We start from the raw sequence: 26974 nt of genomic DNA, 5'->3' as shown, positions 1-26974 counted from the left end.
TGAAGGCTCTGGATTTTAAAATTTTTTTCAGAAAAACTTTAATTTTTTGTATTTTTTTTTCAGAAGAATGTAATTTTTCAAAAAAGCTTGTAATTTTTTGGATTGTTTTCCCAAATTTGATTTAAGAGACTTATATTGCCCCGATATGGTCCCTATCAAATATATGGGATTATTAGAATAATTGGCTCATAGCAATAAACGATAATTATAAAACTCTATTTTGGAAAAAAATCATTCAAGCTTGTTTTTGTGCTGATGGGCCACATATCCAGTTATGCAGAACTTTTCATTGGAATAACCCCTTTTATTTTTCCTGCTTTATTCACATTCCTGTTATTGCTATTATAACTACTGGCTTTTGTTACCTTTCTTTTCCTCAGCTAATGAATTTTTGAACATAATATGTATATATATAAGAATAATACTTTGACTGAGGGGTACAAAGTGAGGGCGGGGGAAATGAAGGAATACTGTATATTCTATATACATTAGGGTGTCTCTGAAAGTGATCTTTAAGGTCATTTTCACTCACTCACCCTCTCAATTGGTTTTAAAAGTGCAAAACATATTCTTGAAACATTTTAGTGACATTCAGACGTGTGGCTCAGGATGGCTCTTCAAAATTTTTGACTAAAATTTGTAAATTTCTGAACTTTGCAGCATTTCTTTGATGTACTCTTCCGGGGATGTCCCCAAAATTATATCCTTCTATCTCGAAATTGTAGACTACATAAGCGGAAAGTCAAAGTTGAATTATTGGACCCTTTTAATAATAAATAAATAACTTAACTTAGTGAAACGAAGTTAAGTTCCGCGATAAATATATTATTGGAATAAAAAGAGTGGAATCTCGACTTTTTGGAGGACCCATATCCCCTCCTCCACAGAAGAAATACTCTTGTCAGCCCCCCCCCACACCCTTGATGACGTCACCATTATAGGATTTATCCTCCCCCTACATTTGTCAACACATTCTGCCACCGGTGCTTGGAAGATGAGGTTGGAGGAGATCACATTTTTGTATCTTGACATCATTCATCAGCCCACAGATCGACTCCGAGTCCTCCTTCCCCTTCAAATTCTTCATAAGAGACAAACTCACCATCTCCTCCACTTCTTATTAAAAGAAGTCGATAATTGGACATTAGTTAACAAAAAAATACATATTATCTGCAAGGTTATGTAACTTTTCATTAACCTGGGCTAATGAAAGTATAGGTTGCTTGAGGGGACTGGTGTCTCTTGTATGTAATAATGATAATTATCAATCAGGGAGTTGTATTATTTTGGGGCAGTACAGCAACACTCTCTGTCGCCTTATTTACAAACAAATTTATTTTAAACTAGACACATTCCATATTAAATTTCAACTTTTCAATCTCCCGGTCTCCAATTTTGAGATAGAAAGAATGACCTGCGGGAAAAGGTATATAGTATACCCGAGAAGATACATCATTCGTTTTGTAGATAAAGTACTTTCTAATACAATAATTATTTAATCATCTAATTGATTCTTTAACATGGATTGAATATTAAAACTACATTAACCACTAAACCAGTGAAGATATTGTAAAAATATTAGCCTAAAATATTGGATTAATGATTAAAGACAAAATTGCTATTGTACATAAAATGGAGATTCAAAAAATTTCAATCAGGGGCGTCTGCAGAAAATTTTAGACTTTATTTGAATTATTTGGAAAAACATTTCAAAAATTATTTTTTTTAAACTTAATTTCAAATATTAAATTTTTGGGAAAAAATTTCAAAAATTTCCAGCTTTTCACAAAAAATTACAAAATTCCATAACTGTTCATAAAAAATGTAATATTTCTGGAAAAAATTTCAAATATTAAATTTTTTTAGAAAAAAAAATGAAAAATCCATAGCTATTCCATAAAAAAACTAAATTTTTTGGAAAAAATTTATAAATTCACATTTTTTCACAAAAAATATCAAAAGTTCACAACTTATCACAAAAAATTAAATTTTATTGGAATTCAATTGCAAATATTTAATTTTTTGGAAAAAATATTCAAAAATTTATAGCTTTTCACAAAAATTTATAAAATCCATAACTGTTCATAGAAAATGTAATATTTCTCAAAAAAATTCAAATATTAAATTTTTTTAGAGAAAAAAATTAAAAATCCAAAGCTATTCCCAAGAAAACTAAATTTTTTGTAAAAAAATTTATAAATTCACATTTTTTCACAAAAAATATCAAAAGTTTACAACTTTTCACAAAAAAATAAATTTTATTGCAATTCAATTTCAAATATTTAATTTTTTAGAAAAAATATTCAATATTCTCAAAAAAATAAATTTCAATTTTTTCTAATTTTTGAAATTTTCGAGTAATAAGTAAAAATTCCTTCATTTGGAGGGGGCTATAGCCCCTTCTGCCCATCTTCTGCAGATGCCACTATCAATATAGGACAAAACATTCCGATGCAAGGGCCATTATTAATTAAAGGTAAAAATACTTTACACAAAAAGTCTTATTATGAAGGAAATACAATGAAAGGAAGATCAACTAAAATTAAAACAATGGGTTTTTAGGTCCACCCTAATAAATAAGTAAAAATCATACGATATCATAGTAGTAGTAAATGGGACAAAGAACCAGTAAGAAATATTATTAAGTGAGGCAAGGAGTACTCACTACATGGAACATGCACTCTTTTTCACCTCCCTATTTTTGACCGACTAAGGACTCTTAGGACTTATTTAGTAAAATACTTATGAATAAATCAACTCAAAAAAATATATATATTTGAACTCCTTTAGACATTTAATTCAATTACCATTTTCATGTCACAACTATTTTACTAAAAGAAAAGAAGCCCTTAGTTGGTCCAATAAAAAAAAGGAAGCTGAAAAAGCAGTGGTTAATAAATCAGTGTTGTGAAGTGTGTTGTAGTCAAATAACGAAAGAACCTCTACAAAGGATTATGCACTATGTGCATAGTGCCGAGTCCTTTACGTGATGAATGAAGATGAGCCTACCTCTTTTCTTCCCAATTATTTCTAACGCACTAAATTTCAGAGGGGTTCTCTTCTTGAGAGAATTATGGATATTGGGATGAATGAAAGTGAGAAAAGAGGTGGAGGGGCTGACACTCATGAGTGTGCTCCAATCCCAAATACTCATAGTCAACACCCTCAACACCACCACCACCAAATGGGTCCAAGACGTCTTCATTTTCAGGATGAGTGCCATCAACAATCAACTCCACAACAGTATCAATCACATCGTTATTCAAAGGTTACATGATAATGTGTGTTACAATTCAAATGATGGGGAAATAATAATTGTCCGACGGAAAATTGTTCGACATCTATTCATAATTAATCATTTAAAAAGGTTTACTCATGTTGTATAATGTGCCGGTTTTTCCGTCAGGGGTCCCTAAGGAGTATGTACACTTTAATTCAGATTTAAGAATTTTGTTTAAAAAAAAATCACGTTGGGCCCCATTTTTTACGTTGAAGTCCTAAAATTAAACGAGGCCCCTTTATATGGTTTTTTTTTATTATTATTAATTGTGAAAATTCTCAATACCAAACGTTGGTGTCGATATGGAACAGTTTATTAATCATTAGGATCTTTATATAATGTGTAGAGTTTTTTTTTTTGGGGGGGGGGGTTTGATTCCTACTCCATAATTCTTTTTCAAGTATCAAACATTAAACCAAATGGTTCCTCATTTAAAATGTAAGCTTATAGGTTTAATTTAAGTATTATATATAATATTACATGAAGAATATTTATAAAATAATTAAATGGAGGATTTCACAGAAAATTTCCCATATTTGTAAAACTCCGAGAAAATCCCGGGGAAACGGGGTTCTATGAGAGAATCCCTAATATGCATCTATATGGGAGGCTAGGTGTTTATTTCATTTCATGTGATCCATTTTTACTCATTATACTTTATATGACGTCATTCTGCCAATATTTACAATTATTCAGAAGACATGAGTTTTGAAAACAGAGTATAAGTATATTATCATTCAGTACTTATTACTCTGTTTATTTTTAAAAAAAAGAATAAATTATAAAATAACCGTAGCGTATCAAGTGAGACGAGGGAATCGACAGCTGACAACAAAATACAGTGGGTATTTTTGTGTTAGAGATATAACACCGTGCTTGATGTCTGACAATTTTCCGCCAGGCAATTTGGGGGGGCAAAGTTGTTAGTACCTAAAAGGATTGGTTTTCCTCTTCCACAAGGTTCCTAGAAATACAAGGTTATACCATAACGCGTTTAATATTGACGTCATGGTATATGAGTGGCTGCTTCCTTTGTCAAAATCTGTCTTTCTTGCCCAGCAGTTGGTATGATACATCAAATTGAAAAGTCTAGCAATACTGACGTCATATACTATGATTGGTTGCGTGTTTTGTCAAAATCTGTGCGTCTTGCCAAGCAGTCGCTACGATACATCAAATTGAAAATTCTAGCAAGCCCGATTACAAGATGGTCTAACCTTATATTTCTATTAACCTTGCTCTCGCATTCTCTGGCTGTTATTTATTGTTATGTTTGTAAATATATTTTCATCATACATTTTGTAATATCCTGTGTACATATGTATCTATATTTTGTCGTCTGTTCCTAATGTTACTTTACAAGAAGTTTTGTACAAACATATAATACATAAAATGGGTGTTGCTGTTCTTCTCTAGTAAAAATATTGAATTTGGAGTAATATGTGATCAGGGGGTCCGCTGGCGTGGGTTGGAGGAATGGTAGCCCCACCCAAAAAAAAAAAAGGAATTTTTGCTTTTTCCAAAAAAAATTTAATATTTGACATTTTTTCAAAAACTTTAATTTTTTGTGAATAGCTTTGAATTTTTTTTTTTAAATTACGAAAATTTTAATTTTTGAATTTTTTTTTCACATAATTAAATTTTTTAAGAACAGCTGTGGATTTTTGATTTTTTATACAAAATATATAATATTTAAACTTTTTTTCCAAAAAAATAATTATTATTTTTTCAATTTTTTTTCCAAAAAAACAAATAAAAATATGGGTCCTCCACCCCCCCCAAAAAAAAAAAAAAAAAATAATAATAATAATATTATCCTCCGGATGCCCCTGGTGATCCATTGCATGTCTAGAACATTTACATAATAGTATTTATACATATACCTACTCGGCAGATATCATATGATTGATGTTGTTGATAACCCATTAGTGCACTCCCAACCAAGCATGATTTGAATCCGGAGTGGTGTACGTATGTAAGTTTTTTCGATCGTGGAAGTTGATTCGTAGATTTTTTTTTTTTTTTTTTTTTTTTTGTGTAGGAAAAAAGTCTGTGTAAAGAACTCTAGGGAAAGAGTAGAATATGAAGTTCATACGAGTCAAAAAAATATTTATACTACCAATTTTTACAAAATCGCAACTTGTATACACCATATATAAATTGTAGAGATAAAAATAGAGAAACATTCAAATTGTAGTAGTAATAAATAGTTGTATGTTAATAGCAAAGAGGGCGCTACAAATATTTTTATGTTTGATCCTCATTGTACGAGGATAATCTGAAAAGTTTCTTGTTTCAACATGAAGATGACAGCACTCGTAAATAAAAGCTAATCACATCTATTTAGCATCTGTTGACAGTTACTTATCAAAGTTTTAGCCATTTTGGATACGCAGTTGTTATATAACAGTCGTTTGAGTGAGTTGATGTGAGTTTTTTCGTACAAAAAGTATTCTGAATTTTTTATTTTACTTTTCAACATGGTCTCCATGTAACTCTGCACACTTATCCCATCTTTGCAACCCTGTAACTTCATGGGAAGAAGTGGATTTAGTTATAAGGAGAGAATGTTGAAAAATAAAAAATGTATTTACTCACAATGTTGTAGTCAAAAATGGCTGAAACTTTGGTGATTAAATGTTAACAAATAGATGTGACTAGCTTTTATTTATGGATGCCGCCATTTTCATCTTGAGGTTGGACACTATTCAAACCATCCTCGTATTATACATTTGATTATATTTTTCTTTATGGAACTTATCAGTTTTTATTCGAAGTATAATAGGAGAATTCTCTACAATATTTGAAGTGATTCATATATAAATAACTATATCATTCATTGTTTTGGTCAACTAACGTTCGCCTTCAAAAAATTTCCCAGCCAAAGCACTCCATATATTTTATCTCAATAAATATAAATTCTTCCTTTTTATCACGCGAGGTTGGGAACAGTTCAGTTTTTCAAATCATTTTTTGAATTTGACGCGGAATCTCGGATGTTCCTTCTTTACCTAGAGTCCTTTAAGTTAGGCTATATGTTATTTAATTGAATGTTGTTAGGTCTCTTATATTAATTGGGTGGATTGAATGATTCAAATTATCTTCATACTTTTGATACATTATCTGTTCTCACTGTACTGTAATGATTAATTAATTATATTCATCGTAATTTTAAGCACTTATAATTAGTTTTTCCTATTCTATAAATCAATGGTTTTTATCCTCTTCAAATTATGAAAAATAAAAATGTGTTTTTTGTTTTCTTTTTTAATTCAATCACTATTTTAACTTTTAATCTCTGTATAAAATTCCTGCTGTTCAATTTTGAGTGATAGATATATAATCTATATGTTAATACTTGTCTTCCTCTTTAGATGGGGGGATTCACTGACATGCTCAACACTGCCCTAACTCCAATGGAACACATTCGTAATAATTCACAAGACTCTGTTTGGAGATCCGACTCTCCTTCTCTTGCTCCTGGTAGTGGCGGCGGAGGGGCAAACTATGGGTAAGTTCATCTTAGGCCCGCTTTTAAGTGCAGAGAGGGACCCAAAACTTGCTGTAACATCAAGTTATTAAGAAAAATGGGATTTTATGGAATTAATAAAGAATTACTCAAAAAATTTGAAGTCAATATTTCCTCCTTTACATGCAATAAAAGCCTCGACACGACGGTGAAAAGATTTGCAGCTCTTGACAATGAGGGTCGTGTATATGGCGTACCCTCATGATGGCAGCTTGGAGCGAGTTGAAATTTTGATGAGACGTGCGACAGACATTCTGCTCGAAGACACCTCAAACTGCCAACTGTCACATGGTGGGAGGCCAGAAGTCAGTCATATTGTTACTGCATAAGTTTTAGATCTTCCAGGCTGTAATGTACTTATTGACGTAATAAGCAGTCCGGATATAGATGCCAACGGTCTCTTAGCCTTTTTGGCACTGATACTGATTTTTACACCTAGAGAGATGTGATAGAAACAAGGGGTGTCTGCAGGGTCATATGTTGATGTTGTTTTGGAGAGGGATGTCTTGGTTTACCGATTTTTTGAAGAAAAAAAATCGGAAAATTTAAATTTATTTTTTTTTAATTTAAAAAATCCAACCCTATTAACCAAAAATTGAACTTTTTGTAGAAAAAAATTATATTTGAAATTCCTAATATTAAATATCTTGGGAAAAAAATCAAAAATACATAGCTATTCAAAGATAATTAAATTTTTTTGAAAAAAATATTGAAAACTTCATTTTTTTGGACAAAAATTTTAAAAATGAAAAATTAATTTTTTTAGACCAAAATTTCAAAATTTCAAAATTCATTTTTTTGGACAAAAATTTCAAAAATGAAAAATTCATTTATTTTTAATTTAGCCCACCCCCTGTGGTCGCACACAAAAACACTTGTTTATTTTTGTTTTAACCGTTGCTTGGTTGCATAAGAAAACCTCGTAATTCAAAAACTGGGGATAAAATTGTAGTTAAATGCAAATGCGAGCTTTGGGTTCCCACTCTGTACAAGTAGGAGGAAGGGATATGAATTTTTGGAAATCAGTTGTGTTGCAATAAATTTGTCAAAAAAAGAATGTGTACTGAAAGTTTAACAAAAAAAAAAAAAAAAAAAAAAAAGATAAAATTGCAAATACATTTCAAATTGGGTTTCTCATTTCCTAGAAAATTGTCTTTCTGAGATATCAGGAAACTATTTTCTAAGTTTCTGGATCCCGGCAACTCTGGGAGAGATAGTAAATATTATGAAATTGAAATAATTTGTTTTAAAGTCGAACAAATATATTTTGAGTTTGTCGTGAAAGATTCAAAATTAAGGTTTCCTACATTAAAAGTTATATTGATTTGTGGCTTTTTATAGATGTTTTGAGCTTGTTCATAATATTTTGTCGATGCAAATAGCACACATCATTATCAATATAACATAAATCCTTAAAAACTTTATCCCAAATGAATTTTCAATATGTATTCAACTTTTGATTTAATGATTAGGTACCTACATAAAGGAGTATTATGCTATGAAATAATGAAATGCTAGATTTCTCAAGAAATATTTTTCATATGTAGAGAGGAAACACTCTAATTTGCATATATTGGATAATGTAAAATAATAAAACAATGTCCCATTTTTCTAATATTTAATAGAAATATAAGAAAAAGTTATCCAAAAAAAATTGCAAAAACAATCATTGTTTTCAAATTTTAAAAATTTGGTCCAAAAGTGTCAAATTTTGTAATTTAAGAAAAAATCATGAGGAAAAAAGTTATGAGCTGATATTTTTATAGGAAAAGGCCCCAAAGACTAATCCTAGTCACGGCCATCCGGTGTGTTTTTTAGCTCGCCGGTTTTTGGAATTGGTAATCTGAAAAATGAATTTTCTTTTCTTCAGCTGTTGTCATTAACTACTGAGTAGGGAACTTCCTTTTCTAATACATTCAATTGTATTTATACATGGTGATTTGATATAAATTTCTTTCTTTTTTTAAATACCCAAAATACACGCGATTTTCATTACTACTTATATTCTATCTATTTTATTTCCTTTTTATACCCATAGTTGGACACCCTCTCCTGCACGAAGAAGACGACTCCGTTCGGATTTCGAGGATTTGGGAACAATAAGAAGACGTGAGTATCTACGTAAAGGGACTCAATGTATTAATCAATTCTATTTATCTACACAATAAGTCTTACATATTCCTAGACATTCATTCTTTAATACTAATTACTATATTCTACATACTCCATAATATCTATATAGTGTATAACAGGCGTTCTCAACCAGTGTGGCTCAAAGCGCCATCTAGTGTACCACAAATGTAGTAGTTCTATATTTATTTAAATTATTAATTAGCAAAGTGAACAGGTAAGATTCCAACTCCTGTAAAACCAAAGCCGATTGAAGGAGGTTAATACACAGAGAGACACAGGTCTCGTATAGGGTGTAATCATAGATGAAAAAAATATACTAATGGAAGTGGGTGCGATTTTTTGTAATTGCAGATTGAAAAAGTGTTTTTTTAATGCTGTTATAATTACTCTGCGTGCAGCAAGCCCAAATGTGGTGCTGAGAATTACCAGAATCAGTATTCTGGGAATTACAGCTGAAAACAGGCAACACACATATCTACAGACCAGTTTACTATTTTTTGTCTAAACATGTTAGGTGTTTCCTTCATTCATTTGGGAAGGCGTGCCTCGGGAATGTTTTGTGAATTAGGAGTGTGCCTTTGGTTGCAAAAGGTTGAGAACCCCTGGTGTAGAATACATAAATAACATATATTAGTCATGTATTTGCATAAATATTAGTATTGAGTTTCGGTTTGAAAATCCTAGACCGATCCTTAACATTTTTCTAAAACCAAACTAATTCTCATTGTAAAATTTGGTACAACCAAATAAAAAATACTTTTATTATTTCAAAAATTTGATAAATAATCCCTTAATTTATAAAAGGAATTTCATATTTTTTCACCCTGACGCCAACGACATGTATAGGTATTTCCAACTGGAAATTATTATTCAATAATCAGGGGTGTCTGCAGGGGCTGGACGGGACGTAGCCTTCCCCAAAATAAACGAATTTTTGCTTAATTTTTAGAAAAAAAATCGTCATTATGTGAATAGATATGAATTTTTGAAATTTTAGTTCTGAATTTTTATTTTTTTTCAAAAAATTTAATTTTAGAAATTTTTTCAAAAAATTTTTAATTTTTGTGAATATCTATGGATTTTTCAAAAATTTTTTTCCAAAAATTATATTTTCTATGTGCATATAAGCTATTTGAAATTTTTTTTTTTTAATTTAATTTTTAATTTTTTTTCAAAAAAATAATTTACTGCGAATATCGATGGATTTAGAAATGTTTTTAAAAAATTTAATTTTTGAATTTTTTTCAAAAAAATTTAAAAACCCTGCGTACGCTCCTGATAATTGTTCGGTAGTATTCACACCTTAACAAGAGCTAATTATAATTCAACCAATCAAGGTTCAAAACACTGGTTAGAAGAAAAGAAGCGAAAAAATCGATAGTTGACACCAAAATACTCTGTCATTTTGGTATGTTAGCGGTTTTAACTTCGGTCCAGGGTTTTAATCCGTGTTATGGACCAAAGTATCGTATTTAGAAAAAATCACATAAGACAGAACCGAAACAAAAAAAATCGGACCGAGTCTCAACACTAAATATTATAATGCATACAGCCGTAATTAAAACTATTTGAGACACATTGTTGTAGACTCTAGAGACAGAATCATTACAATATTAGTAATAATTATCATTTAATTAATTATTATTATTAGTTTGTATCGTCTTTTTTTTTTTTTTTTTTTTTTTTCTTGTAAAGTAAATAAATAGAACTTTGAACTTATATAACTAATTCATATCATTATTTATTAATTTACTATAACTAGATATTCAAAGTCAGGACATTCAACAAGGTACTGTGTTGCTTGGCATAGATGGATCACCCAAGATGATTATATAATATTATAAACCACTCTTACTCCCTACCCATCCTCACACATAGTGCACAAAATATTAATCAAACATTTGTAATAAGAAAGAATTTGCCCATCATTAATTCATCACTTTTGAATAAGGAATCTAGAAAAAGAGGAATTCCTTAATATAAATGTCTGATTAACAGATTTAAATTAACCCTATAACGCTTTGTGTATCAATTTTTTTGTACTGGAATCATCGATTTGAGCTGTTTGACTATTTTTGGAGTAAAAAACTTCATGGATGGGATTGCAAATATATAATTAGTGGATTTTTAAATGGGGAAAAAATGGCAATGTCTTACTTACGACATTCCAATGTTTTTGCAAACGTGTAATATCTAATCAAATCCCATCGTTTTTGAAAATTTACAAATCTAATTTAAAAAATGTTATTTTGATTTAAAATAATTCATTTTGATATAAACATTTAGCAAAGAACAGTCAAACAATTATTTGTCATAATGGAACGACGTAGCTCAATGGAGAAATTATTTTCTGGAACTTAACGCCGCGGTCGTTTCTAGAAAAGGAAATATTATTTTTTGTATATGGACTTCAAACACAATTCCTAGGTCAGATGTAGTAATTGTAATACTAGAATGTCTACTTATACTTAATCAGTGCAACTCCTTCTGACCGATTAAAGGAACATTTAAAAAAAAAATATCCATTTCTAACCGAAATCTTGGAAATCAAAAATCTTGGATTTTGACAAATTTTAGAAAAAATAAAAGCATTATCGTTTTCATAATTATGGACAAGGATTTTATATTATAATTTCTAAAGGTCCAAAAAATTATACCCCCCCCCATTAATTTTGTAAGCGTTACAGGGTTAAAAATTAATCATTCATAAAATCTTGGCACAAAGTTTAGCTTTACCATCTGTGGTTTTTTATACATTTTTTACAATGCATGAAATAAATTTACTGTTGCTTTATTTCCCTCACTCAACATTTATATTATATTTTTTTTGTCAAAGATTCAATTAATAAATATATTTAATAATTTAATTTTCTATGTTTGTATGTAGTTGGAAGCTCTTTATCTGTGGCATGCATCAATTGAGTTGAGACTTTATATCCTTAATTCGGATGTATATACGTTATGTAAATATATATTCTGATTTGTCTCCCTTAAATTTACAGATCATAAGATGAGAAAAATCCATGCTGCAGAAGACTTTGAGGACTTTGATGTCACCCCTCCCTTGAGACGGCAAGTCTACTTACGTCGATACGACAATGCAAACGGACCTCTCTTGGACAATGAAGTAGATTTAGATGAGGAAGATAAAGAAGGAGAAGAAGAAGAAACCATGAATCGCCGTTTGCCCACCACTCGAACAGGAGGACGTAAACTCCCAGCTACTCCAAAACAACCATCAACCCTCAACATTGACTCTCTCAACTCCTCTTCTAAAATGTATCCTTCCAAATACTCTGCAGCCACGGCTTGTCTGCTCTCAACATTCAACTTCCCCAAGCTGAACCCATCTCCTTCTAGAAATACCAACGATCCACCTCCTCCAGCATTAGGTGTCGCTAATAGAGCCAGACTTCCAGAAGTTCCTACTCGAGGTGGTTTTCGACGAAGCATCGATGATCAGGAATATTTTAAGGAGGCGGTCATGGCTGGACGCGGAACACGTCAGCTTCCTCTACAACCAGGGCAGGCACCTGGTCATCGCCGGGATTTACCTCATATTAGTGGGGGTGTAGCTGCTGGACTCAGTCCCAAATCCAAAGCTGGTTTTACACAGGGAAATATCTATAGTGAGAGTGATGATGAGGACTGGTGTTGAAGGGGGGAAATGTTGTTGAATCTCCCTTCAGTTTCCATACCCTTTACTCACCAATCAATGCATCGACAATCCAATTTTACATACATACAGACTTTGCTTTTAAATGTTGGGTTATGTATGGTTAAATTATATTAGTTCATCAATCACTACATCCGTGGAATAGTTACTCAGTCATATCATTATTCCTACTACTTACTTCTGCAATTGATGTCAATGTTACGTCATTACACGTTACCCAAAATGGCCAAAATCTAACAAAACAAAAGGAAAAACTGTGATAACGATAATTAATTAATCATAAATAATAATATGTTCTTTCAGTTTGGAGCAATCATGTTGTTGTTGTTGACCCATTTCTGAAAAGTGCCATGTGTTTATACATATACATATGTTGTGTACAAGTTGGGATTTCTATAAGCAGATTCTACAAGTTCAATTTCCATCTCTCATAGCGCCATATTGAACTACAAAATCCGTCATTTTAATGTTAAATATTTCATCGATTGAAATTACGTATTTATTATGTATTTAGAAGTAGTATAACTCTGGGCATTCGACTTTTTAATATGTACCAACTTTACTATTAATTAGTCATTCTCAATGAAAATGTCAAAATTACATCCTTCCATCTTTTTAAATAATATTCAATTATTAGTCCCGTAACCAAAGGATATGCACTGCAAATTCTAGGAGGGTCAGAGATGTGACAATAATTTATCTTTGCCGGTTGACTAGTTTGAGATAACATTTTTTATTTCTTGATATTTTTATTATAAAAAGTCATTCTCTTCAGTGGGAGAGGTGCAGGACTTAAAGGGAATAAAGATAAGGGGGTCTGAAGGGAAATTAGCCGAGAACGGCCCAAATGATATTTCCTTAAGCCCCGAATCCTTCTTCTTGGCATTCGTAAGCACTCTATTACTTTTATCGTTTTCTAACATAATCTTTATGGAGGAATTGCCAGACATGATATTCCCGGGCGTCTTTTAGAACCAATGAATTTAATGGTTACTTTATTAATGAAACCTTCTCCTTGTATTCCAGAACAGTGTTTCTAATCGTCTCAGGGCTTGAGATGAGGAGTAAAACGCTTGCCTCTCAAGAGACGGCAAATGTTACAAAAAGGAGGATTTAAAGGTATCCCACTCCTGGAACCTAAGATTCATAGTCTTCAACAAGTCCCTACAATCTCTTTCTGTATTAATTTTCCCCTTCACTTCTTCCAAACGCTCAAAAGTATTAGGTACCATAGACATTTTTATAGCCAAATTTTCCCTCTCCTCATAGACTCATAACGTATATGAATACTACAGTAAACTTTATTTAATGTCTACTATTTAATATTTATCTTATTATAACAAGTCAGTTGGGAGGGGACATCCCCATAGTTATGACACTTACCATAATCACAAGTCTACTGAAGATTATTCAACTCCCTTTTTGGTTGCAACATGCCCAATAGGGCGGTTTGTTATTCAACCTTTTTCAAATTTTGAGTATGGCTAGTGCGGAAAAGTTGAAAATTACCTATGGAAGATTTCATTGTCCTAGAAGAGTTCATCTATAGGTTGGAAATCTTCGTCAAATTATGCAAAAAGACAAAAACTCTTTACTTAGTAAATTTAGGTGCTATGAAGACAATTTTAGTTATTTTGCATAAAATAATTTTGATGAGACACTTCTTCCCTCATAAAGTGTTTTTACAAGGTTTTTCTAAGATTCTCCTATAAAGCAAAAAAGAGAAAAAGGTAGGAAAATTTGATAATCCGCGTATAGCCGCCTCATTTTTTGACATTTTCAAAAAAGGACATATCAAAATTTCCTTATGTAATTCTTTCTTTTTGCTCCTTAGGGTAGCTTTAGAAAAGAAATAAACTAAAGTAATATTATTTATTGGTTAGAATAATGTCAATCATATTCAATAAATGAAAAATAATGGTTAATGCGTTATTTTAATCTTGATTGAGTAAATAAAGAACTTTAATCTCCTTCCAAACTTTGAGGGAGATACGTATAGGAAAATGAAATTTTTCATAGGTTATTTCCTTACTAACTCACAACTTTTCGGAACTAGCTGTAATGAAAATTCCAAAAAGTTGAAAAACAAAGCTTTCCTAATGTACGATCTAATCTGCTTATACAAGTATTAACTTGTACACGACATAAAATATGTACATAATATACATTCATATATGTTTTTTTTTTGTTTTTTTTGTAATCCTTGTATCTACAATCTACAAATTATATTTTGGGAGGGGCTTGGTTTTTAGAATTTTTTTTAGTTATATATTAAATTTGTAGGAAACAAATTTGAAATATAAAATTTTTTTGAAATAATTTCAAAATCCACAGCCATTAAAAAAAATTTTAGAATTATTTTTTTTTAAATTAAGTAAAATTTCAATTACTACATTTTATAAAACAAAAAATCAAATATTTTTTGTCTAGTAAAAACCAAAAATTCCTTAAATTGGGAGGCTACATCTCCTCCAGCCCACCCTCTGGGGACGCTCCTGTCCATCTACATATTTATACATATATATATACGTCATACTAACAAATTGTTACTGTCAATCAATGAATCTAATAAACCATAATTTATAATTAATCTTTTACAAATTTGATTTAACTTTAAAAAAATATATTTTTTATCTTGGTAGGAAACATTTAGGTAGTAGTTCAATAGGTGGTGACAAATATAGGTATGGACTGACACATAAATATATAAACAGGGATAACATACACATAGATAGATATATGTATATATGCATAACAAAATAATTAAGGCACTTTTATCTCTTAAAACATTATTCATAATGATAATAAACTCTCTCTCTCTCTGTAAAAAAGTTTCTTTTTTTTTTTAAACATAAATAACACAAATAAAATAATAGAGTCAATATAAAAAAATATGAATTAAAACTTATGAAAGCTGAAGGCATTTAAATTTTGATAAAACATACAAGGGTTGTGTAGAGTAGTGAGGGATGTATAGTATTCATTTTTCCTTTTCCTTGGACACAATAATGTTTAATCTGATATTACGGTAGTTTCATGTTGACTAAGATTTAAACTATCCGGGCTATCCGATCGGAAGTGTTCTTCATCATCATCTTCTCTTGAATCTGGAAAGAGAAAAGAGAGAAGGAAATAAATTAACATGGGTTTCATAGATGTATACATATTATTCAGGGGAGTTTGAAAAAAATCCTACAAAAAAAATCAAAAATCCACAGCTATTCAAAAAAATTAAATTTTTTGCCAAAAAAATTCAAAATTCTATATCTATTCGAAAAAAAATTAGGAAAACCACAGTTCACAAAAAAATTAAATTTTCTAGAGAAAAATTCCAAAACTCCACCTCCGTTCACAAAAAATTTCAAAAATCCGTAGCTGCTCACAAAAAATTTCTAAAAACACAGCAGCTATTCATAAAAAATTTCTAAAATAGACAACCATAACAAATAAATTATTTTTTCCCGAAAAAAAATTGAGAAAACAACAGCTGTTCACAAAAAAATTAATTTTTTGAAAGAAAAAAAATCAAAAATTAAATTTTTCTCCAAAAAATCCATAATTCTTTTCAGAATATACCTTTTCTTGGAAAAAAGTTTGAGAAATTAAATTTCAAATATTATTATTTATTTATATTTTTTTTTTTTTTGGGTGGGGTCAACAGACCCTCCAGCCTGTACACTGCGAACGCCCCTGTTATTCTATATTTTAGAAAATTTTATGCGGATAATTAGATTAATAAAAAAATATATTGAATCATTTAATATCAAATCACATCAAAAAAGACTTGGAGCATGCAAAACCCTGACTAAAATTGTGTTGTCATATTTTAAATATTTTCTGTAGAAGTCAGGGGTTGTCAAAAAATGAAATTTTGTTGTTTTTTTAAAACTATAATTGTAGAGATAAAATACTCAATCTCTAGGGAACGAATCATCGTATTGTTAAAAAAACAAAATAAAAAACTAGATTTGAAGTTTGCCGATAAAAACATGTACTTTTTATACTAAATAAATTTCCTCAAATTCTGAGTTATTGGAGTGAAAACCTTTGAGCAATTAGATGTAGAATGACCCTATTATATTATAAATCCCTTAAGTATGAACGAAATATCCATGCAATTAATTAATCATATGTAAATAAAGAAGTAAATAATATGTCATAATAAGTTTATCAATAAAAATAAAAATAAAAAAAAGAGCATGCAGGAGCCAAATCCAAATGATTGAGAAGTAAAACACATACCAAAGAAATACATTTTTGGAGGCTGTCGTATTGATTCGATGAATTGCTCTATAATTGAAAGTTTAGAGTACCAATTTTAATATATAGCTAATAAATACATATTTACTGCATTGTTTAAATAATAATATATATCAAGTCAATACCTTAATTGTAACACGTAACCTTTCATACGAAAAGAAACACTATAATCAGTTGGTAGATAACCAATTAGAGGCCAATTTTTCCAAAAGTGAAATTATTATTAAATCATTTAAAAATTGTTAATTTTAATTCAACCAATCAACGTTCAGGGTAACGTAGGTTAAAAGAAGCAAAAAAAAACAACGATAAGTCACATTCTATATTTTTGGTTTATTGAGGTAAAGCCGTGATATGTATTGAATTAATCAATGACAAATAATATTATGTATCAAGTGGATCGAATTATCGGTGTTTTAGAATAAAAATGTTCTATTTGGACATTTCAAAATTGCAAATAAAATTTTTGGCTCTCTAAAATTGATGTTATAGCTAGTAAATTCAAGATTTGCAAGATTGCATAGTATTACTTGTGCTGGGGTTCGGCTTGAATATCCTAGACTTATCTGCGAACATTATACTTTTTTTGCAAGACCAAATAGATTCGGTTGAAGTTGGGGTTGGACTGATCTTATAGTCAAATCTGGTCAACACAAAAAAATAACCGAAATATAGATCTGTATCGGTCTAAACCGAGTCTCAACACTAATTATTACATTGATAACGCCATGATAATAAAAGTATGTAAATAAATAAAAGTATTTTTACATACTATTCAGAATAAGCTGAAGAATGAATACATTAGCGATAACTTGAACCAGATAGAACATTTTTACATTAAAGCAGCCATAAATGTATGAAATTTTTTCTTCATTACCTGTATCGATATCCGTTGATGATGTAGTTAAGTCAGAAGCAATGATAGATTTAGAATTGAGTGTTCCTCCTCCTTCACTTCCGTTTGAATAGAGTTCCCTTAGCCTTTGAACTTGGCCTTCCAATTGTTTGTTGTGAGATTCCAGTATGTTTATTCGTTTTTCTAGTCGCTTACATTGTTTGTTTTCAGTTTTAATCTGATCTATAATGACTTTCTCGGTTCCAGGAAGAGGAGGAGGAGGATCCTCTGATAAAGAGGATTCCATTTCTGGGGAGTTATTATTATCAAAAAGAATCTGACAATATTTTGAAATTAAACAATGTTCATCATCGAGATCGATTTTGTGTTTAAGACTAGATGACTTTGAATGACCAACCAAGTCATTTTTGTTGCCATTAACTTGAACTCCATTTGGACGAGTGTCACCATCAACATCCTCCTCATCATCTTCCTCGTCTTCCCCACTCTCCTTCTCTACACCAACACTAATGTAATTCTCAGACTTGTTGGATTCCAGTGTAGAGGTTTGAGACATGGAGGAAATTGGAGGGATCACAAAGTCCTCTCCCTCAAGAACTGAACTAACGGGGAGATAGCACAATTGCTTATATTTCTTTTTAAAATACTTTTTTGTTCTGAAGGAATTCCTAACAGAGGCAGTAAAGTTTTTAAGATTAACGGAGGCACCCGTTGAGGTGCAGAATTCCTTCATGGGATGATCCAAACTATGCGTCTTAGTTGTTTTGCCCAAAAAGAAACAATTATGGCAAAGATCAAAGTTGAAGCATTTGAGACAAAGGTATCGAAATCCAATCATGGGATACATTTTACAAACGTTGCATTTAGCGTTATGTTTAGCAAGCTCTGCCCACGCTAATCTATGTAGAACAGGAAGCCACACAAGACACTGAGGCTCACGACGGAGCCACTTAATAAAATGTTCTTCGTTTACAGTGGATAGTGGCGTTGTTCGATCTGGAGGCAAATCCATAGTGAAGCAGGATCGGACAGAGGGCTCAACATTGGATCCACCAAATGAAGCAATTTCTCCAAATACTTTAGGAACTTGAAGGGAATCGTGAATTAGTAAACCCACTCGTGAGGGATCAAGAGAGTTGTTTTCGGGATAAGAGAGCAGTTCAAAAAAGGCCTTGTATTTATCTGCAAGGGGACCTCGGGTGAATATAAGGATTGCAATCTTGAAGGCAAAGACTCGAACAGAGCCTGTTCGGCAAGGATCATACACATTTAGTATCCAATTTAGAGCCAGATTGGTGCAGAGAGGAACGTCCACATCATCAGGATTCTCAACATGAGCAGCAGATATGAGGGAGGTGAGAACAGAGTTCATTTCAGGAACATTGATGCTGCAGTCATGTCGTTCAGGGCCAAGACCCAATTCATTGAATCCCATGAGAGCCGCCTCGATGTCAAGTAAATCTAAACAAAGTTTTTGCTGTATTTTCCGAAGTTTCAATGACAGACGATAGACAGAGTACTGAACAGAGTTAATTCCCTTCAGAGAATTCATGAGACTACTAAAGACTGGATGATCCCAGGTAGTTTTTGCATCTTCGTGGTTAAGAAAATATGGGATATGATCTTCAGTAAAGCCACGCTCCCAGCCTGGTGGTAAATCCTCAGATTTTGTCTCATTTTGAATTAAATCATTCTTCCTGAGGCCATCATGAAAAGAGAGAATAAATATGCCTAATATTTTTTTTGAAAGAATAAATGAGTCATTATTACCTTGTTTTTGGGTCAGCAATGACGGACTTAAATTGAAAATGAGGTAATGTATTTCTGAGATTGATAATCCTTTCTTCAAGGACTTGAAGCTGTTGACGCGTTGACTCTGAGAGCTTTTGCCCATTTTTATTAAACATTTCCGCCTGCTTTTTAAGTCCCACTAAGCCCTCTTCAAGGGAACCAAGGGACTCTTGCAGCCGTTTTAACTGATTACTTTTCATATTTAGTCGATTTTTCATATTCTCTTCTTGCTTTGCTATATTCTTGATGTCGTCATCGTTCTTGTGAGGATCAATCTTACTTCTAGGATCTTTATTCTTAGCAAGAGTAGTGATGTCAGTTGTCTCGAGAAGAGAGTCCTCCTCCTCCTCCTCTTCGTTCCAAAGGGAACGTGTCTCTTCGACAGCAGCCAACCTATGATGAAAAAACATGTTACATTACTTTAATTATGGTTATATTATAAATGAATAAGAATATGTAGGTCTTGAGAACAACATGGAAAAGATTAAAAGAAGCAAGAGGAGTCCCGTCCCTCCCTTGGCTCTTTTTGTGTATATCTACTATGATTGTAAATCTATTGGAGGCATTGTGCACATTGGAAGGATTGATTCAAGGAGTCTACCCCTAAGAGGGGGAGGGGTGAGTTCATGCAAATTCATGAACGCTAACTATGTATGCAAATTGAAGTTATACATATAAGAAGTTAGACAAAACAAAAAATAAAGAAAAAACAATTATGTATTGATGAAGGAGTACATTATTAGTTACATATAATATGTAGTAGTGGTGGTCGGGTCGTGCTGATGGAAACTGCGCCTGCTTTCATGCCAATATTTATAACATGTAGGTAGGTAGGTCTGTATAACATTTATGTAAGTAAAGGCCATGCAAAAGAATAAAAAAAACGAAGAGAAAAACAAAACAAAAATGATAGTACTGTACAATTTAATTAAAATGAATATGGATGATTATAATTTTTATTAACCTTTGTATTGAGCACTATTGCAAATGATTTCCTTGTCTGTTAGTGAGGGGGTAATGAAGAATGAGATAAGGCAAAGAAAATGTAAAAGGATTAAAAGTAGAATTAATAAATATATATAATTATAATCTATTTACTTAGGAGTCCTTCCACATCAAATCCCCAAAAATTAAACAAATTTAGTGAGTACTTTACTTGTGCAATTTTATCAAAAAATATGCTATACAGACCAAATTTCAAATTGTCTTTATTCCCTGAAACTGTGGCTCAATTTCAAGAAACTAAGTGTTTATAAAAAGCAAAAATAAGTGTTATTTTAAACTTATTTTTATATTATCTCGTTTTAGGAGTATGGCTTATAACCTTCATTTTGACCTCGTGGACACAAATATATCTCAATTAAAGTAAAATATTTTTTTTCTCTCTTTTTTGCTCTGAATGTCATCTACAATACATGTGCATATAGAGAGGATTAAAAAACATAATATATGGGATATTTCGATTTGAACTAGATATGAAATAAGGTGTGCAATATTTTTTTAAAAGGCTTATTTAATACTTATGCAATGTACTTAATTTCATTCATAATTCAAATCTACAAAAGAAAATATAATTCCATATTTTGTAATTAACATTCAGAGCAGAATTAATTAAAAAAATATATAGAATCATGTCCCTAAACAATATAATATAAGAATAAGTTTTTTTTTAAACCTTTTTTTTCCAGAAAATATATTGATTCTTAAAATTCAAAACAGGTTCAAATATAAGACAACTTCAAATTTGATGTGCACCACAGTTTTTGCAAAAATTGCACAACTAAAGAACTACATAATACCTCAAGGAAACAATCATTTGATTGCAAAATTAAAAAAAGAGTTTGCAAGTAAAAATCTTCATGTATTCATGAAGTTCATCAAAGTCTGAGATGGTAGGCTGAAAACTTACGTTGAGAATGAGGGGGGCAATTTGATATGGAATAGTCCCTAGGTAGGAGTGTAAATCCTAAGCATTTTTTTAGTTTTTAAGTTTTTTTGTTGTTCCCAACCTGTGGAGTGTTTTTATTTACGAAGCTGTTATCATTATCATTTAAATCTTCAGAGGAGAGAACATAATATATACATAAGTAACCACGAGTGTGTGTGCTTGTTAATGAATGATGAAGAGTAACGCTGTGCTATGTCAGTAATTCAGTAATTGTTGTGCTTCCAAAATTTAAATTATCATGGCACTGATACCCCTACAAACAAGACATATTTTAAATCACAGAACCTCAGTACATTGAAAGGAAGAATTGTTGAGGTTTGAAGATTATAATATCAAAGTTTTTAGCGATAAATTAGCTATATATACATGCATTTTGTATACACGCACGATAGATATGTACAAGTCTCTATTGGGCTCAGATTAGAATTGAGTATGTATCGGAAACAGAGTCATTCTTGTATATGCCCCTTGCTTGATACAGAATGAATTTATTTTCTTCTCTCATTTGAATGAAACATCATGACAGTAAGTTGTTCTGTTCAAAACATTTTTGAAATAAAATGGTGTGTTTTTTTTTTTGTAATTGCTACCTGTAAGGAGTTACAAGTGTACAATCAGCTATGACAAGGGAAAGAAGGAAATAAACAATGACATTAGCAAGAATTACTCCGTTGTTGATCCCCAATTCTACTCTGAGTTCAACAAGGACTTACATTTATAACTCCACAACAAATCCTCAAGGTTTCTTCTCCTTCTTTTATGCGCACATATAAATGTTCAATCAGGTCTGGAATTGAATCTAGTAGAAAAGGAAGTTCACTGCTCAGGAGTAAAACAATCATTCAAACAACTTAGGAAAAAAGAAGGTACTCTTCGAATTATCAATTTAAAAAACAAAACAAAAAAACGGGCCAGCTAAAAAATACAGACTATTTTCATCACTAGACAATGCTGTAATTCCTGCCTATATCATTGCTAGATACGGAGTGAAGTCTATGTTTAATTCTTTCATCTCATAGCTACTTGTACTAATCTAATGAAACAGTTAAGCTGTTCTTCAAATTATTAGGTTAGCACGTTAATTTTGCGTTTAATTTTATTTGAATCCCTCCTTCAAATTGTCAGGACTACCATGCTAATTGTCCGTTTATTTTTATATATGTATGTATAATGGGAAAATGCTTACAATTTACAGCCTATCTCATATGAATTATGTTAATATATTATAAAAAAATATTGGGTACATGATAACAAAGAAAACACATGGACAAATGAATTATGAATATAAACTATAATTAATGAATGAATGGAATCCCCTCCTCCTATGCTAAAGCTAATATTAATTGGTATTTTAGTTGTTTTTAAGGATATATGCACAAGCATACACAAAAGTATGCAAGGAACTTAGAGATGCATCTATATATAATGTATATCATGTAAAATGTCGACTAAGAAAAGTGGTGGAACTACTATCAAAGTATTCAACTTACAAAACTAATTCATCCTCCTCACTATACATTATCCCATATCAATTAACAATAAAAAGAAATAAATGTTCATTATTATTATTAAATGTAATCATAATTAATAAATGTCTTGGTAGTATTATCAATATATATTTATCAAGTGCAAAATGTTTATATATCCATATTCTTACCTGCTCGTTAGAGACTCAAAATCATTTTGAAACATCTTCAAATCCCGAATTCGTTCCAAGAGTCGAGTCCTCCATTCCTCAATATCGGTCTTTAAGGTATTCCATTCCTGGTTCTCTTTGAGGCTCCCTAGTCCATGAGGACTCCTTCCTTCTTTTTCCTCTGTTATTCGTTTTCTAATAGAGGGAAAACAAAATGAAAGAAATAAGTGTAGAGATCCAAAACACACAACTGTTGGGCCTTTGAGTTACAACAACAAAACCAACGACCATCTACCACCAACATAACTTTTGAAGTAAAATAATAATAATAATAATTCAAGGTAGGGGGGGTTGAGAATAGACCATCTGCTCCTTCATTATCCTCCTCCTTCTCTTCCCGGGTCACCAATCAGCTCTCCCCTCCTCTTTTCATGGTTTGTGCATGCAGAACACTGACATAATATTGAAAGGTGGTGCAAATATGTAATATTATCAAATATGCACGACCCTTACACAAGACATAAAAGGAGGGAATTTCGAAGTAAATGTACCTACATATAATATTTGTAGGTACTAAAGAAAGAATATCCATATTAAGAAGTGAAGGATAGATTAGTGTTGTTGCAGTACAAACATTTTTGTACCGGTAACAAAATGGGTATGGATCAACAATACTTTTACATACTTTTTCAAATAAAACTATAAAAAAAATGTTGTTAATGGCAATTCATAAGCACCACCAGTGGCGCTTGAACTATATGGGTCCCTAGTGTTGTGTCGGCTCTTATTTATTCGGTCAAGTCCAGTTGGTCCATGAGCACGGCCCTTAACTGTAGGTCCTTGGAATTTTCCATACAAATATCGATTGGTTTATTAAGCCAAAAAAGATATATTAAATATGTATTAAGAACATTATTTTTTTCTTAATAATAACAATCTTGTTACTTAGTTATAGAATGGAATAATTAAAATTAGGAAAAACACCCTCATTGATGTCACGAAGGATCGAATTTACCTTCTTTAAGGACCGTCAAGTGGGCCAGACTGGACTGGACCGCGATCCTCGGTCCTAAATAAGGAATGAAACAACACTTATTGTCCCCTCCACTTTTTGGGGATTTTTTTTATAGTTATGGGAATTTTAAAAAATCAGACATTAGTTTATTTTTTGGTATCTTCTATTAAAAAACTTTAGTCAAATTTGCTATTTATACAGGAACAAAAACATTATGTCAAAAAGCTGAACAGCCTCCCCCCTTAACCCTACATTAGTCAACTGCCTGTTTTTTTAAGTATTACATCCATTTTGCATAGGTAAATATCAATTAAAATGCTAAAAATACTTTTGCGTCTATATAAAATATCGAAAAAAAAAAAATCCATATCTTAAAATAATATGAACAACAAGAGTTTAGGGTTTCAACAAGATATAATTTGTAATTCTTATGTTATAAACATTAAATTTTCGTTTTTAGTATATGCAAATTTTAATAATCAAATCATTACCCACCATTTTTGATGAGGTAGCGTATATTATATAAAATAATAGCTACAATTTACATTTCCAAACATTGAAACAAAAAAGAAAAAAACTAAGAAATCAAAACAATTAAATTCACTAAATCTCTTTTATAATTAACCAAGGTAAATAGAAATGTAATTGAGCTTGCTACAACTTTCAATTTGATATATCGTACAGACTGCTAGGCAAGACAGACGGGTTTTGTCGTCATGGAGAATAACAGTGGCACTCTAACATTAACAGTCAAAGAGGGCAATATTTAGCTACTCTTAGTAACTTATTCTCCATGACGTCACTATTAAAAAGCGTGGTGGAAGACACACATCAGTTGGAAAAGCGTTTTTGTTTTACCTTGTATTGCTATTTAATCATGGAAATTACTAAATATAAATCCTTTACAAGTCATGATAAAGGAAAATAAGGAATACCATAAAGTCAGAAGCATACTGAAAAGTATTGGCCGTAAAAGGGAAATTCAAATGATTAAGAAGCATTTTTTTTAAATCTTGGGGTGTATAATATCCCAGTTCACTAACTAATATTGGTATCAGCATTATGAAATTTTCACCCTACCCCACTAGCAAGCACATTCACATGGCGGTGATATACACCAACAGTGGCGCACCTAGATTTTTGTTTGAGGTGAGTGAGGGTCGAGTGAAAGACGCTTGACGTTGTATTTTTGTAAAATACAGTCTTCAATCTTATTTTTATTTATAAAGGAAATTTGATTTAGAGGGGAGGTGGTTGCCCCCCCCCCGCCTGCCCATTTAGGGTACTATTCGAATGCATTGTTGCATCGATTTAGTATAACATTACAATTACTCCATTATTCCATCTAGCCTAAGAATAGTCTTTGAAGTCCATATTCAAAAGAGACAGTATGTACACTTTTTCAGATTGCCATAACCTTGGGTGGGGGGGGGTACATTATGGATGGTCCAATATAGTTATGCATGATGCAATTACACTGCAAGTACCAGTTCAAATACAATTTTAGTATAGTATCGGTTGAATACCCCAGGGCCACTATAATATCCGTATATCAAACACTAGTATCGAATCAGGGGAAGCAATAACCATGGGCTGCATATATATAAATAATTTATAGTAGTTTATTAAATACGCTACTACTACAGGAAGTCCCCTCCTCCAGTGATTTTAAACTTAAACATTAAGCTAAGGTAACTTTTAAAAGAAACGAAAACCTTGAAGGGTTTGTAGATATAATAAAGTTCAAAAATTTTAAATTTAAAAGGGGTTTTCAGCCTCAATTTCACAAGTTATTTGAGCAGTTAATATTTTTTGAACTCAATATTCCAAAACGCAGAATAGTTCGCTAATTTATTTGTCAGAATAAAAATTACAATCAGTTTTACAGTTAACTAATTAATTTTCTTTCTATAAAAGACTACTTTCATAACTGATATGATATATATGTTTGTAAATGAAATACTCCTTTTTATCTTTATTTTAATTTTGTAGTTGAAATAAAGTTTTAAAAGGAAGTGTACTTTAATTTGCATTGAAAAAACAAACTATGATATACTTTTGAATTAGATATTCTGAAATTTGAAATGTATGTTTGAGTTTTTAAAAATTTTTTGAGTTATAAAAATAAAAAAGTGAATCAATATCTATATATTTAGAACTAATGAAGATTATGTATCCAAACTTGGATCCACAAAAAAGTATAACTTATTATGTTTCCCCTTATTTTCACATTAAATGAATGCAAATTTATTTTTAATATCGCTACTAAAACTTTAGATATATATTAACATGCCTAGACTAGGTACACGCAAGATTAATAGAAATACAAGGCCATTCCATCATGAAATCGGGTTTGCCAAATTTTCAATTTGATGTACTGTACTGACTTCTGGGCAAGATAGACAGATTTTGAAGTTTTAGAAACTAACAGCAGTACTCTAACAGTAACAGTCAAGGAAAGTGATATATAGCTACTCTTGGAACCAGTTACTCTTTGACGTCACTATGACAAAGCGTGGTGGAAGTCAAACATCAGTCGGAAAAGTGTTATTATATAATCTTGTATTTCTATTAACCTTGGGTACTAGGAAGGTAATGTCCGACTCATGGCCCATGGGAGGCCTCTTAATGTTGAAGTGCGGCCCACTACCCATTCTCACTTTAAGTAGTAATTTTTTGAGAAAAAAAAATTGAAATAAATATGTATCTAATAGTTTTGTTTTACGCAGCCATTTTTCATGAAATTGAATGGTTGAATGGCACATTAAAATATTTCAAGTGACAATGCGGCCCACTATATTAAAAAGTTGGACATCCCTGGTATAGAAGTTGGGAGTAAATAAGTATCAA

At 31.3% G+C, this 26974-nt stretch overlaps 2 protein-coding genes across 11 annotated transcripts in view; one reads left to right on the top strand and one right to left on the bottom strand.

Annotated features, from left to right (window-relative positions):
* LOC121122478 (calcium voltage-gated channel subunit cacophony) overlaps positions 1-15208 on the top strand; it is a 107154-nt gene extending 91946 nt beyond the window's left edge. For 3 of the 8 annotated variants that reach the window (XM_040717476.2, XM_071890262.1, XM_040717472.2), the window contains exons 31-35: positions 3050-3268; positions 6655-6791; positions 8848-8918; positions 10705-10731; positions 11945-15208. In XM_040717476.2, coding sequence (XP_040573410.1) covers positions 3050-3268; positions 6655-6791; positions 8848-8918; positions 10705-10731; positions 11945-12600 — 1110 coding nt within the window. In that variant the 3' untranslated portion in view covers positions 12601-15208. The remainder of the gene's footprint in view (positions 1-3049; positions 3269-6654; positions 6792-8847; positions 8919-10704; positions 10732-11944) is intronic. The other 5 variants (XM_071890265.1, XM_071890264.1, XM_071890267.1 and 2 more) reach the window with 3 other exon arrangements.
* A 16-nt stretch (positions 15209-15224) lies between these two features.
* On the bottom strand, positions 15225-23007 carry LOC139906089 (dystrophin-like). Of its 3 annotated transcripts, none has more exons than XM_071890268.1 (5): positions 22964-23007; positions 19505-19918; positions 17756-19431; positions 16861-16908; positions 15225-15725 (listed from the first exon to the last, which is right to left on the bottom strand). In XM_071890268.1, the coding sequence occupies exons 1-5, from the start codon at positions 22990-22992 to the stop codon at positions 15631-15633; spliced, it is 2262 nt and encodes a 753-aa protein (XP_071746369.1). In that variant the 5' UTR covers positions 22993-23007; the 3' UTR covers positions 15225-15630. The 3 variants fall into 3 exon arrangements, with proteins under 3 accessions (XP_071746369.1, XP_071746370.1, XP_071746371.1); XM_071890269.1 differs by lacking the exon at positions 22964-23007 and adding an exon at positions 20066-20218; XM_071890270.1 differs by lacking the exons at positions 16861-16908; positions 22964-23007 and adding an exon at positions 20066-20218.
* Positions 23008-26974: the final 3967 nt, after the last annotated feature.

Source organism: Lepeophtheirus salmonis, chromosome 8 (assembly GCF_016086655.4).
Source record: "Lepeophtheirus salmonis chromosome 8, UVic_Lsal_1.4, whole genome shotgun sequence".
Classification (NCBI taxonomy): domain Eukaryota; kingdom Metazoa; phylum Arthropoda; class Copepoda; order Siphonostomatoida; family Caligidae; genus Lepeophtheirus; species Lepeophtheirus salmonis.
The sequence above is the reverse complement of the archived record's forward strand: the minus strand, read 5'-3'. Positions and strand labels throughout refer to the sequence as shown.